Source organism: Chrysemys picta, chromosome 11, assembly GCF_011386835.1.
Source record: "Chrysemys picta bellii isolate R12L10 chromosome 11, ASM1138683v2, whole genome shotgun sequence".
Classification (NCBI taxonomy): domain Eukaryota; kingdom Metazoa; phylum Chordata; order Testudines; family Emydidae; genus Chrysemys; species Chrysemys picta.
In genome coordinates, this window is record NC_088801.1 from 19,460,936 (window position 1) to 19,475,851 (window position 14,916).

A 14,916-nucleotide genomic window follows, 5' to 3' on the forward strand; every position below is an offset into this window, starting at 1 on the left:
GCTGAGTCAATGAGTCCTAATGAGAACATTGCTTGATGCAGAATGGCTGAACACCATGGTAAATCCACCAATTCAAACCATGGATATAGCTAGTTTATACTCTATCATATCCAAAACAAACCCATGCTGAAAGACAATTACTTGCATACTAGCTCCACTATTGAATATAGCATCATGACTTCTGTTTTCATTCAAATGGCATTAAATTATGTACTCAGTTCTTTAATTATTTTTGTAACCTTTTTCTTCCAATATTAAATTTGAATCTCCCACTTTAAAAGGATGTTATTTTGAGGGGGTCCAATATGAATTATATATCTTCAAAAAGCAGAGTAATTATTTCTCAGTAAACTGGTCTTTTGTATCTCAGAACAAGATTTTTCAATCTCAGAGTCCCAGAAGGAGGTTAACTGTGGTTTAGATTTTGAATTACTTGTTTGGTTGTCTTTATCTTTTTAAAATTGTATTGTCATCATGACATATATCGTTTTTACTTTATGTCCATGTATTTGGACATATGTTTTACATCCAAGTTCAGTGAAAAGGCATGTATTGGATCAAATGGCAGTGGAATTGGGGGATGGGTTGTGGTGGAAATCAAGACTCCTGGAATTCTGCAACCAACATTGTTTGCAGTGACAAAACTGTAAATAGAGAGAGATACATTCTGTCTTTTTTTTTTTTTTTTTTTTTTTTGCAAGGCCAGTGAGCTTGCAAATATTTAGAAGGCCTTATGAATAAGGCTAAGATTTAGCCATGGGTATTTTTAGTAAAAGTCATGGACAATAAAAATCCACGGCCCCGTGACCTGTCCATGGCTTGTACTATATACCCCTGTCTAAATCTTGAGTGTTCCGGGGGGCTCCGGGAGTACAGCTGCTGGACTGGAGGGGGGGGTCTGGGGTGCCCACTGGTGCTCGGGGGGCGGAGGTGTAAGCGCAAGGGGCGGCCTGGGACTGGTGCCGCCACCATTGCTGGTCGGGGGTGGCAGTGCTGGCTCAGGACCGCCACTGCTGGCGGGGTGGGAGGCAGTGTGGCTGGAATCTGTGACCTCTCACAGACTCGTAGCCTTACTTATGAACATTGCTATACTGTTTTTTTTTTATTAAAAATACAGTTTGAAATGCCTTAGAATTCCACATGCCCTATATATCAACTTTTGCAGGCAAAATATCTTAATACTGATGATAAAAAAATTCTCTGTTCTGTCTTTCTAGGATTTAGAATGAGACAAAGGCAGGTTATTATGGAACCCATTGGTATGTCTCAGGGTTGTCCACACTTAGTAGAATCTATTCCTTGTGAAGACCCAATGTGTTACCAGTGGGTCATTTCCGAAGGAGCCTGTGTACCTGATCATGGAAAATGTGGGCATGGAAATCGCATACTGACAGCCATATGCAAGAACAATAAAGGTAGGTGCAGCTAATTTTAAGTTGGTCACCTTTAAATGTGCATCTTGTTTTGGGTGTTCCTTTAAAATCTATTTTTGTTAAAGGGCAATTGCAAGGACTTATTATTATAGCAGTGTATTTAATTTAATGTGAAACACCAGATTTTGGAATGGGATCTGGGTTTCCCCAAAGTCTAGAGCTATTATTATCTGGGATTCTGGTTTGAGCCCATCTCTGATTAAAATGAAATGACTCACTGCCGCAAGTCATTTATTGGTGTTATGACTTTCACCCCTCCCTAAAGTAATATATTAGCAGTGTAATATTAATGGCCTGATTCTGCCCATTTACTTCCTGCATTCATGTTGTAGTACTTATGCCAGTACTCTCATCGAGGTCAATAGGACTATTTGAATACGATTACTCAGCATGAGTAAGGGTGTCAGAATCAGGCTCTTTGCATTTCCACTAACGTAGCACTAAATTCTTTCACAAAAAATCTGGAATACTTTTCTCATCATAACAGCTGTTTAAGAGAGCATACTGAGGAAAGCTTAGTTGTGCTGCCAAGATTAATTATGCTACAAGAATCTGATGTTATGTAAATGAAAAGATTTGTGCTGAGTAATACTGTATTTACTTGCCAGCAGTTTGAGACCGACCTTGTGTTCAGTTTACAACCTGTTAATAACGCATAAAGCACATATTTTATAGGAAGTTTACAAACAAGCAATGAGGGCTTATTTCTCATACGCAATTTGAAATGCAGCCAACAGTTTCATCAGTCTCGATAAGGTCAGTGTTGTCAGATCTCTAGATTATATTACGTAAGGCATGATTTTGCAGCCCTTAATCACAGTAAGTTGTACTATCGGGTCAAAACTGGCAAAGTTTGGAACTTGCCAGTTTAATGCTATATCTGAGATGGAGATGATTCTTCCATTGCATGGTGTTTGAAGCCATTACAGGAAACAGTTCCAAGTCTATAACAAGTTGAGTTAATTGGCATGTGTTTAAGAATATGTTGAGAGATATACTGCATTAGAACCTGATCAACAAATAAATAACAGCTGCTAATCTGCTGAAGAGCAAAGATCCCTTTGAAATATGTATGAATGTGTATGTGGCTTTTTTGTGTTCTTAGACTTCGTGGGCCAAATCCTCAGCTGCTGTAAATAGCTCCAGTGGAGTTAGGGGGTAGCTGAGTGTCTTCTAAGTGGTCTCTGGGGTGATGTGATAATAATTTAGGCTGAATTCTGCAGTGACGTGTGAGCAGGTGGATCCTTGGGCTGGTGTGGAACCCCATTGAGGCTACCCACTGGTGCAACGGTTCACCTGTGTGCATCTTTTGGCAGGATTGGGGTCTTAAACTTGTGTCAACTTCAAACTCAGAAAAAACGTGCAAGGTCACAAAGTCACAAACCCGGGTGATCTCTGATCATGGCAGCATGTTGCTCTGTAGTAATGATACATGCCGAGACATCCCAATTTTGGGGCATCTCTCTGCTGGTTTGTCCAACAAGAAATTGGAAGTTTCAGTGTAGTTTTTTCACTTTCAGTCATTCAGCTCATGATGAGACATGTGGGAGGGTTTTTTTTTTGGTTCTGTCAGTTTTGCTTTCACGTTTACAGAGTGCTTTCCAGTTAGTCTCCTTGAGAATGGAAAAAATGTATATATTCTGAATGTCTACTGGAAGTGAGAGAGTGATTGAAACCTTTCTTCTAGCATTGCAAGAGTAGCACAAAAATCCCTTTTGAATTTCAGCTGGGGATTTTGGACAGTTTCTTTGTCACTATAACTGAACATTTGTTTTGCTTGTCCAACCCTAATTTGGGAGATTTCACAAGACATACCATAGCTCATTTGACAGGTTGGAAACATTCATGGATGCTCTTTTAAAAGCTTCCTCAATCTCTATTGCAGTAGGATTTATTTACCACGGAGTCCTAGAAATCAAAGTTGAAAAAAGGGCTGTTTGTCTTGTTCATCCTTCTACGAATCTACTTAATACCATTAATTGCTTTGGTTATAGTTTCCAGTCCTTACACAGTGCTGTCTTAGGCAAAATTGCTATTGAAATCAATGGGCTATTTGCCTAAATAAGAACTGTGGGACTGAACATCAAAATTGCGCAGAGTCTTCAGTGGGACTAGTAACTAAATTGAGCTCTTAAGAGGAAGTTGTGACAAATCACAAGGCACACCAGGTATGGCTGCAATAGCATAAAAGCAGTACTAATACTTAGAACTTGCATAGTTGATACATGTTCAAAGCACTGCATTAACTATTGTCCTGTTGTAAACCTTTAGCATAGCTGCTTCACATGCTGATAGGTTCATTAGTTTTTTCGATGTCTGCTGCTGCATCCTGAAATCCAGTCACTTGTCTAGTTCCCTGATGCCAGTGTGCTATCCAATATTGACATCAGTATTCAGCACTGCATACACCTTCAGGATTGCTGACTTGCTAAAGAGACAAAGAATAAATTATTTGGGCCCTGGAATGTTACAAAACCCTATTTCCTTGATGAATGTAATACCTCATTAACAATAAAGTTCAGGTTGTGACAGGTACATTGAATTTAGAATACTCTGGTGGTTCTGTGTATGCTTGCATACCCAATTTCTTCCTCTTGATATTAGTGCCAGCCTTTTCTCCATGACCCGTCTTTTTAATTATTACTATATGTCAGTTTATCTTTTTTAACATTTCAGGGACACTGTTCTGTCAACCCTTGCCCTGTTGGTAACTAATCTTGAAGAAACCACAAAAGTGACCATTAATATTTTCTGGAGTTCCAAATGTGTCCACATACCTAGCCCCAAGTGTCTTGATTTTATAATATAGATTAAAAATATTAGAGTAATCATTCACTTTGATTTCAGCTGCAGTTGTGATCTATATACGTTAATTTGCAATGCTCTTTCTTCAGGAACGGTAAAAATCTCCTTTTTCCTGTGACACTTCTAAAGGACTCTGGCGTAGGAAGGTCAAGCTTAGCTATGAATCCTCAGAGTTGTGTAAAGTAGCCATTTATTTGAGTACACAAGGTTTAGACAGAATGAGAACAGAGGGTTATTTCAGTGATGTATCTAAAGATTCCAGTGTTATAAGACAGTATCTTTTCTTAAGGGATACATACCAATTTCAATCACATTCCATTTAATTGTATTTCCTCTGTAATTAGACTAGACATCTAGGATGTTTTTGTTTCTTAAATCTGCTATTCCAGGCAGAAGATGGCCATGTAATCCTGGTTTAGTGCCCATAGCTCAGGATGTCCACGGAGGTTCTGTAATTAGCAGTCAGAGCCCATATCTTTATAATTTGCTCTGTAGGTTTTTTTCATGGCTCAGTTATGGTTAGAGTTGTGGAGAGTGTAGGAGGATTACAGAGTTCATAATCTCTGTTCATAATCATCTAATTATCTTGTGCTCTGCCTGTCAGTTTATTGCATGTATTTGTTGACTCTCATTTTATCCTTAGTTTGTAAACTATTTGGGACAGCCCATCTTTTTGCTGTGTGTGAAAACAATGCCTGGCACAATAAGGGTGTGGAGGTGGGGAATCCTTGACTGATGCCCTGAAGCAGTATTACAATACAAATAATATAATAAGAAGGATAAAAGGAAATAATTTGTGTAACAGAGAGGGATTTATACAAGATGTCTCATCCAAATAAAATGTTTCCATAAGTGGGTTTTTATTTAATTATTTAGCAGTTACTTCATTAGCAAGACATATTACTTAAAAGATCAGTGTGCAAAATGATAGGCAGGGGAAAGACAAGGAAAGCTTAAAGCCAACTGAGAAAAGATGCACATGGTAGTATCGCGGATTAGATTATTAAATTGTATCCTTAGCAGATCTGGGTGTATAATTCAAAACAAGTAGTTTCTATGACAACTCAACCTTTTCTCTGTTCACAAATTATCTGTGAGCTGATCTGATTTTCTCTAATTTGTTATTTGAAATTGCTCAACAAATAATTTCTATGAATAATTCTCAGTTTTTAACATTTTCCTGAGGAATTTGTTGCCAGTATTTGATATTTGAACTCTTTTGATTGGACACATAGGTGAGAGAGTGTATTACTGTTCCCTGGTTGGATGAGAGTAACTCTTGAAATATTCACATTCATTTTTTCTTTGCACAAATATGGTCCATTTGCCTAAAATTCACTTGTTTCTGTGAATAGTTCCTGCCAGTAAATGTTCTTTACTAAAATATTCTTGGGAAGTAGATACAAAGACATGACCAACTCTTGTTTAAAAATACAAATAAATATTTGAGCAGTATTTTTTGCAAAATTCATATAGCTCTAGGTGGCTCTCCAGGTATTACTTGGTAGTGACATGTACACTTGAAGGTTGTAATGGCAAGAATGAATATTCCATACAGTACCTAGAAGGAAACTCAAGATTGTAATAGGGTTCAGAGCAAGATCTGTATGTAAAAAGGTCAATCCAATTAGGAGGTTAAATTTGCGTGGCTTTGTATGAAATTTCCCTGTTTTTTCATTTAGATGCCAAGAAAAATTAATGTTGAAACACTGTTACTGTCTAAAGTTCAGATGGAGAGATGTAGGAACTGTCTTAATTATTAGTATATTCCCCCATCCATATTAAGCTGACTTTTTTTAAAGCAATTGTAAACAGATTGAAGCAATATAAATGCTAAAGAGGAGTGCTGGAGTGTGATTTTTAAGAAATGTATATTGTATTGCATGTAGGCTGTGAACAAACAAGGGCTGTGGTTGGTAGTTCATTCTAGTTTCTCTGTTACATACTTAAAATAAATGAAATGAAATAAAAAGCTTTCATAATATAACGAGTGTGACTCATGCAAATAATCTATCCGTTTTTTCAAGTATTTAAGAAATGTTAGCGTCTTAAAATGATTGTAAGGAAGGGTGAATTAAAATAGTTTTTACAGTCCTATGGACTGAATCTTAGCTATCGGCAGTGTCTGTACATTGATTATAAAATGTTTGGGTTTTTTTATTTTAAAGCCAATCAGTCAGTGTTCTGCTAGTCAGCAATCTGCTTTATTGTAATACCCATATTTGTTAATTTGCTCTTTGCTGGTCCTATACCTAGCAAGAAAACAAATTAATAACAAAAGATTATTCTGTGATACTGAACCAAAATAAGTGTCTATGTGATCAAACAGAAGAAAAAATCTTTTGAAATAAATTAGCAAAAATCAGTAAATCTTGCATTCGTACTTTAGAAAGCAAACACTATCGTTCTGTGATTTCACTGGTTTAATATTTTCATACCATGTTTCTAGATACTAACTATAATCAAATACGTATTATTTCTAGTTAGTGGTAAAACAAGAGAATGGAGGACATGAGAAATGTAGGACCAGATCGTATGCAGTGCTGAGCACTCTCAACAACTTTTCACGCTGCAGGTTGAGGCCCTTACTGATATTAGAGTTCTTTAAACTGTGTGGGACTCTGTAAAGATAATAGTCTAGAAATAGAACATGCTATTGTCCTTATTGTGGGAGCTGTCTTGGTGGCAGAACACTTTAGTAAAGTATTCTCATTGAGGATGATAATAGAGTGAAAAACTGACTGGCTGCAAGCTACAATAATAACTTAAGCAAAGGGAGTTAGCAGACGTAGATCTAGCTGTAATTATACCTGATGTCAACCAAGGAACCTTAGCGGTGATAGATATGGGTCTGCACAAGCAACAGGAAAGAAGATTTATGAAAATCAATTCTTGCTGTGTGAAAAATGAATCATTATCATCATTTTAACTGTGTTACTTTGGGCTGATTTAAACAATTTTGTGCTTCTAACACTAGCGTTTTAAAGACAGGGCTCGGGAGTCTTTACAGGGGCTGGTGAATGCAAGAAGCATACAAAACAGGAATATTCTTTAGAATTTGTTTACTTGCTAAGCATTCCATGCTGGTTTTCATAATGACCATTTTTTAAATGTATTAATCCTATCGGTAGGTTTGCTTTTTAGAAGGAATCCATTTAATACTTCTAATGGCTCCAGTCACGCATAGGTTAAATATAATAATTTCCTTTTATTTAACCATATTTTCTTTTAGAAACAATGCTTTGGGGTTTTACACAGTCAGTGGTTGGAACTGGAAAGCATTGGTATCACTCCAGCTCCCCCTGGCAGTTTGAGTTATCAGACCTTAAAATCACAACATTCTGATTACTATCTTGATATTTCTGTCCCATTCCCCCACTTTATTGTTGTCACACTTGGCTTAAGGCAATGCAGGGCTCCAGACACACCATGTGACAGGCTCCTATGGCTCCACTACTGTAGCCCTGAACAGTGACCTTTGCCCCTTGCTTGGAGCGGCAGGCAGTGGTGTGGAGGCATCTTTCTAACATGAGGAGCAGCAGCGAGGATCCCGTCTGTCACTCAGAGAGGCAAGTGTTTAGCAGCAGGGAGGTTCACCCTGGTATCTTGGAAAGGTGGTCCAGGCCCACTGCACTCTTCCTCTCCTGCCATACAGAGTCCTCTGTTGGGATGTGTTGGTGGGCCCCACTCCAGTGCAATGGGTCTTGGAGTCAGCACTTTGTTGAGATTCATCAGGAAGTTTGCCCCTCTCAGAGCTTTTTTTCCCAGGCTATCTACAGACTTAGGCAAACTCCACTACATCAGTTACACTCACAATCACGAGGGATAAAAACATACTTTCTTTTTTAAAACGAAAAATTAAATTTAAAATATGTAAATGTAAGCTCAAATTCAAGATCTGTTGCCCTAGGCATGGACCAATAGTAGTTATACCCCAATGCAGCCTTAAATTATTGTTCTTGTTCTCTTTCTCACATATATGTACATGCTCACTTTAACTGTGAGGTGATTTTAGCAGCCAATAATCTCATACACTGCCACAGTCGGGGTTAAGGCTATACCATTTGAAAGCTGAGATTCCAAATTGTTATTAGCTCTACCAGTTCTTGAGAAAGCAATCACTGAAATCCTGTTGAAATTCAAGTGGGGACTGAAGGGAAGCACAGTAATCAAAGTGATGCCATTTTAAGATCCAATATTGTGCTCTGCCAGGACTAAAAAGGAATACACTATACCAGAAATGAGTAAATAAATAACTTTTGGCTCAGTGCTGGTGTTTTGGAGGGAGGGAGGGTTTTTTCAGCTGATACCATTTCTTGCATTTGAACTGAATTCACAAATAGTTTTGGTGCCTGAAAAATGCATTTTTCGACAAATGTATTATTAGCTGAAAAAATTTCACCCTATTCTAATCTATACCACTGGAAGGCTGGGGACTCTTTGGGGTGGCATACTAATTGTGGTGTTCTTAGCTATATAACTATATATCTTTATTTCCTATACGCCACAACTTTCAACCTCTAAGAACTATTGCCTACAGGGGTCGGCAACCTTTCAGAAGTGGTGTGCCGTATCTTCATTTATTCACTCTAATTGAAGGTTTCGCGTGCCAGTAATACATACAATAACAGGACCAAGATGCATTATTCCTAGTGAAATAAAGAAACCTGACATTCCTAAGCCTATCAAAGTCGTTCAGTATAATATTAACACAGAAGAGCTGTATTCATATCTGAAGGAATTTATTCACATGCTGTATTTCAGACATCTGCTGGTGAATCCCAGAGACCGTCGCGTTGTAATAGTAGAATCTGTGCTATGCCCCTCACACTTCAGAGAGACACTCACTAGAGTACTTTTAGAAGGTCTCTTTCTATAAGTCTATAATATATAACTAAACTATTGTCTTATGTAAAGAAAATAAGGTTTCAAAATGTTTAAGAAGCTTCATTTAAAATTTAATTAAAATGCAGAGCCCTCCGGACCAGTGGCCAGGACCCGGGCAGTGTGAGTTCCACTGAAAATCAGCTCGTGTGCTGCCTTCAGCACACGTGCCATAGATTACCTACCCCTGGCATATAGAGACAGCCAGCCATGTGTGTTCAGTTCAGTATAGGCTGCCACAAAAAGATGTGCACCCTCATGGAGATTTTAGACTTCTTTCTTGTCTCTGGTTAATCTAAAATAATTCATTTAGACAGAAAAAAGTTTGTGAATGGAAAAACATATAACTAATACTTAGAAAGCTTTCAAAATTATTTTGAGATCCTCAGGTAAAAGATGCGGCAAGTACAAAGTATTTTATTTATTCCTTATTTGATGCATGTAGTTAACAATTTTACTAGGGGTTCTGATTTAATATGAATCTTTTCCTGGCCCAAGCCCTTATTAATGTTGTGAAGAATTCATTTTGAATTCTCCCATCGCCAATGGATTATTGCAGTGTACTAAGTTGCAGTTTCTGTTTAATTTCGCAGAGAAGTTGATTTATTCTGTTCAACGTATTGAACGTGAGTTGTAAATTTGTTGCCTTCCTGGCTTATGGCTAAGTAAATTCTTAAATTTTAGGGAAGAGTGGTACGCCTAGATTCCAGCTGATCCTATAAAAAAGAACAGCATAACCTCACATTTTGATCATTCGTCCTCTTAGAAAATGAACCATGAAATAAATTATTTCGTTGTGAAATTAATATAATGTGCTCATTTTTTGATGCAACATGGAAATGAACCAATCATGGACATAACCTTAAAACAGGGAATGGGGCAAATCAGATTTCCAGGTCTACCTATATATTTAGCAATGGGAGGGGGACTGAATTTACTAAAGAGAACAGATAAAGTGCTGTACCACTAATGATAAGGGATAAATGGGAAAAAAATTAAGAGATAAAAGTTATATGGTTTAGGACTAGGAGCTGTCTTTGGTTAAAGGAACTCTATAAAGCACTGAGACTCAAAAAGAGCCCTCTAAGCTTTATTGATCTTGTTTGTACTGTATGAGCATTAACACAGCAGCTAATCTCAGTGAAAGTTTTGCCTGAATAAGGACAGATGAAAAACTGAGGGTATGTCTATGCTTTGAGCTGGGGTGTGATTCCCAGCTTGAGGAGACATACCTGCGCTAGTATTAACAGAACCAGCATGATAAAAATAGAGTGACAGTGCGAGCAGCACGAGGGGGCAAGTACATAGCTAGCATCTTTGACGGGTATGTACTGAAGCAGCTAGCCCTTCCCCCCACTTGTGCTGCCACAGCCATACTTATTTTTACCACGCCAGCTCAGTTAGAGCTAGTGTGAGTATGTTTCCTCAAGCTGGAAATTACGCCCCCAGCTAAAAGAGTAGACCTACCCTGAGAGCCTCGTGATCCATTACATGAGTTATTCGGGTGTAGAACAGCCGAGCCCTTGTGAGGGGGAGGTCCCAGACAATTGAAAAAAGGCAAATATAGTGCCCATCTTTTAAAAAGCGAAGAAGGAGAATCCAGGGAACTATAGATCGGTTAGCCTCACCTCAGTCCCTGGAAAAATCATGGAGCAGGTCCTCAAGGAATCCATTTTGAAGCAGTTGGAGGAGAGGAAGGTGATCAGGAACTGTCAACATGGATTCACCAAGGGCAAGTCATGCCTGACCAACCTTATTGTCTTCTATGGTGAGATAACTGGCTCTGTGGATATGGGGAAAGCAGTGGACGTGGTATATCTTGACTTTAGCTAAGCTTTTGATATGGTCTCCCACAGTATTCTTGCCAGCAAGTTAAAAAAGTATGGACTGGATGACTGGACTATAAGGTGGTTAGAAAGCTGGCTGGATCGTCGGGCTCAATGGGTAGTGATCAATGACTCGATGTCTGGTTGGCAGCCAGTATCAAGCGGAGTACCCTGGGGTTGGTTCTGGGGCCGATTTTGTTCAACATCTTTATTAATGATCTGGATGATGGGATGGATTGCACCCTCAGCAAGTTCGCGGATGACACTAAGCTGGGGGGGAGAGGTAGATACATTGGACAGTAGGGATAGGGTCCAGAGTGACCTAGACAAATTGGAGGATTGGGCCAAAAAAAATCTGATTGGGTTCAACAAGGATAAGTGCAGAGTCCTGTACTTAGGACGGAAGAATCCCAAGCACTGCTACAGGTTGGGGACCAACTGGCGCAGAGGCAGTTCTGCAGAAAAGTACCTGGGGATTACAGTGGACGAGAAGCTGGATCTGAGTCAACATTGTGCCCTTGTTGCCAAGAAGGCTAATGGCATATTGGGCTGCATTAGTAGGAGCATTGCCAGAAGATTGAGGGAAGTGATTATTCCACTCTATTTGGCACGGGTGAGGACACATCTGGAGGATTGCGGCCAGTTTTGGACCCCCCACTGCAGAAAGGATGTGAACAAAATGGAGAGAGTCCAGGGGAGGGCAATGAAAATGGTTAGGCGTCTAGGGCCCATGACTTACGAGGAGAGGCTGAGGGAATTGGGCTAATTTAGTCTGCAGAAGAGAAGAGTGAGGGGGGATTTGATAGTAGCCTTCAACTACCTGAAGAGGGATTCCAAGGAGGATGGAGCTAGGCTGTTCTCAGTGGAGGCAGATGACAGAACAAGGAGCAATGGTCTCAAGTTGCAGTGGGGGAGGTCTAGGTTGGATATTAAGAAAAACTAGGAGGGTGGTGAAGGCCTGGAAAGTGTTACCTAGGGAAGTGGTGAAATCTCCATCCTTGGAGGTTTTTAAGTCCCGGCTTCACAAAGCCCTGGCTGGGATTTTTTAATTGGGATTGGTCCTGCTTTGAGCAGGGGGTTGGACTAGATGATCTCCTGAGGTCTCTTCCAACCCTAATCTTCTATGATTCTATGAATTTAAACTATAGGAGATTATTTGGAATTCTTCCTGGGGAGAAGGGAAACACTCACTATTTTATAAACCACTGGAAACAAAGATCCTGAAAGCAAGACTGTGGAGTTTATCAGTAAACAGATGGACTCCTTTGATCCAAAGGTGTGTAATGTTAGACTCTCCAAATAATTTGGAGAGACCCCATGGTACCCAAAAATAAACACAGCAAACAGCATATAACCACCGAGTCAACCATAAATTCTTGATGCCTTTAGCCCAGTTAACACACCCTGAAAATATTTCTGAATGACTTAGAATAATTTTAGTTAACCATGAACTAGAACTAGGACTGTAAATATTAGACTAGAGCTCTGTTTAGCAGTTACTGTACTTGCTAATTCATTTTAAAATCACAGCTAATATATATATATATATATATATATATATATATATAAAATCAAAGCTCTAAATAGTGAACACAAACTAATGTATAGAAACAAAACTATTTCTGCCTGCCCCACACTCTGATATGCTTCTCAAATCCTGGCTCCGAAAAGGAGGGAAATCTTTTTCCACTTGTGGCCATGTAGGATACTAGATTATAACCAGAGTAATCTATTGCAGTGTGGCAACAAGGGCTTTGAGTGTTCCTAGAATAAGGAGTTGGAGTACATGACAGGTGAGCTGCTTTTGCATTAATGGCAGATAGGCCTGCCTTTGACCAGGCTGTCCTATTAGATGTAGCATAGCTCCGAGTTAATGTATGGTATTGGTCTCATCAAGCCCAAACTCAGTAAAATTACTTCTATTGCATATATTTTGTAGTTATCTTTGAAAGCATCCAGGAGCCAGATTATAGATGGTGTACTGCTTTAGATGGGGAACAGAACCATCATTTATTCAAGTGAACGGACAAATTCAAAGCCCTCACAGCGCTATTCTGAAACTGATGCTTATGTAAAGAATTCAGACCCATTTTAGAATTTTTCAGGGAGGGGCAAGTTGCTGTAAAGTAAGGGCAGTGGTATAACATTGTAACACAAACATGTCTATCTTATGAGCATTTTAATAATCTTTACTCCTATAAGAGGACTGGCAAACATGGTTCACTTGCTTGGGAAGACAGCGGTTCAGAAAGTCTAAATAATTTATGTAGTGATTATGCTTGCATACATAAATATCAGGTGGTAGATATGCACCTTGAAGTCAGGCATGTCGCAGCAAAATTCAGGCTAAATCATGGCTGTGCTTTTTCCAGTTGTGGCATATGCTTTCAGTGTGGGATGGTGGGGCTCTTTCCTCCACCTTTATGGCAACCACAAAGAAGGCAGGCAGGATGTAGACCCAGCATTATTTTTTAGTACTTGGCTATTTGGCTGGCAGATGTTGTGGATGGTGATCTTTGATTCAAAAGGGACAGGCAGGCTGATTAGGGATGAGGCAAAGGCCCATGGTCCCTGTGCTCTATATCAGCAGGTATGAGGGCCACTGGTGAGGTGCTCCTCACCAAGTGCCCCTTGAAGTATTCTACCTAAGTCTGCCCGGCATAGCCAGAATGCCTCAGAGCACTGTCACATGACAGCTAAAGTTCCTCATTCCCTGAGCTCTTCAGAGAGGAGCAAGGTTATAACTTGGCCCTTCTTAGTATTCTACTGTAGTTAATGGCCCCCAAGCACTTCAAAGACAGTTTCTAGATCCTCAGATGATCTCAGCTGTTATAATGGAGCATATGGAGAAAGGCAGTCTATTCTGTAGCAATGTTTCAAACCACAGAGAGGGTCTGATTCTCACAGGTGCTGCGCACCAGCCACTCCAACAGTAGCAGCAGCAGGTATTCAGTCCATCTGAAAACCAAGCTCCTTAGAACTTGGAGAATTGAAACAGTTGGAGTTGCACCTTTGAGTGTATGGGAATTGCAGCAATTTTTTTAAAGACAAACATCAGCACATTACAACCAGTTGTAGTACTGCCCTTTTTTATTTTAAATGTTATGAAATGAGTTTGACACACGTTGATCTATGTTTGTGATAAAGGTTATCTAAAGAGCATGGCGAGTCTGAGTGACCTGCAAGGCCGTTAAATTGGAGCGGTAGGTTAGAGTCTACTGAATAGAATCATTAAAATGTATCTCTCTGTCTAGTTCAAAATATATAATTTTCAGCTATTCATTCAAGAGGTGCCTACAGCTGGTCAGAAGAATTTTGTTCAGGTCAGCCACCTTTTTTATTCTTTCAATTACCTGACTAAGAAAATCCTCCACTTATTGTATTGAATAGCAGTGCACTTAATTTTTTCATTTGAAAAAACTTAGGATAGATTTTTTTTCCTCTCCTTTAAGTGGATTCTAGATACAATCCTATCTGTATTGCTGTAATGCATAGCTTAAAGAATAATACCTAGAAACGCCAATAGCAATAGCCTTTTTACTCTGTGAAACAAAGTATGCAGCATAAAATACACTTTCAACTGTTTTTAAACTAAATATAACTTCACCTTTTTATTTTATAAACAGAGAGTTCATTTTCTTTTCAGAGATTTTATTCCTCAACAAACACTGATTAAACAGGAGGGATATGTAAATGAGCAAAACTGGATGCGTTACACTTTTTTTGAGCTCTACTCGAAAATGATTAAATTGTGAACAGATGAAAAGTATTGAAATGAGTGTGGAAAAAATGTTTTCAGAAGGGGTAGGAGATTGAACAGATTAATATGGAAAAAAGCTCCAGGAGCAGACTTCTTCTGGAGCTGCAGCTCTAGATCTTGAGTGAACCTCCTCACAGAACTATTTATACAATTTAGACATCACTAAACAAGTTTCAGAAATAGGTAAGAATTTCACCTTTTGGTCTTC

At 39.0% G+C, this 14,916-nt stretch overlaps 1 protein-coding gene across 2 annotated transcripts in view; it reads left to right on the forward strand.

Annotated features, from left to right (window-relative positions):
* THSD7B (thrombospondin type 1 domain containing 7B) overlaps positions 1 to 14,916 on the forward strand; it is a 626,924-nt gene that overhangs the window by 340,253 nt on the left and 271,755 nt on the right. For both annotated transcript variants that reach the window (XM_065561607.1, XM_065561605.1), the window contains exon 7: positions 1,218 to 1,415. In XM_065561607.1, coding sequence (XP_065417679.1) covers positions 1,218 to 1,415 — 198 coding nt within the window. The remainder of the gene's footprint in view (positions 1 to 1,217; positions 1,416 to 14,916) is intronic.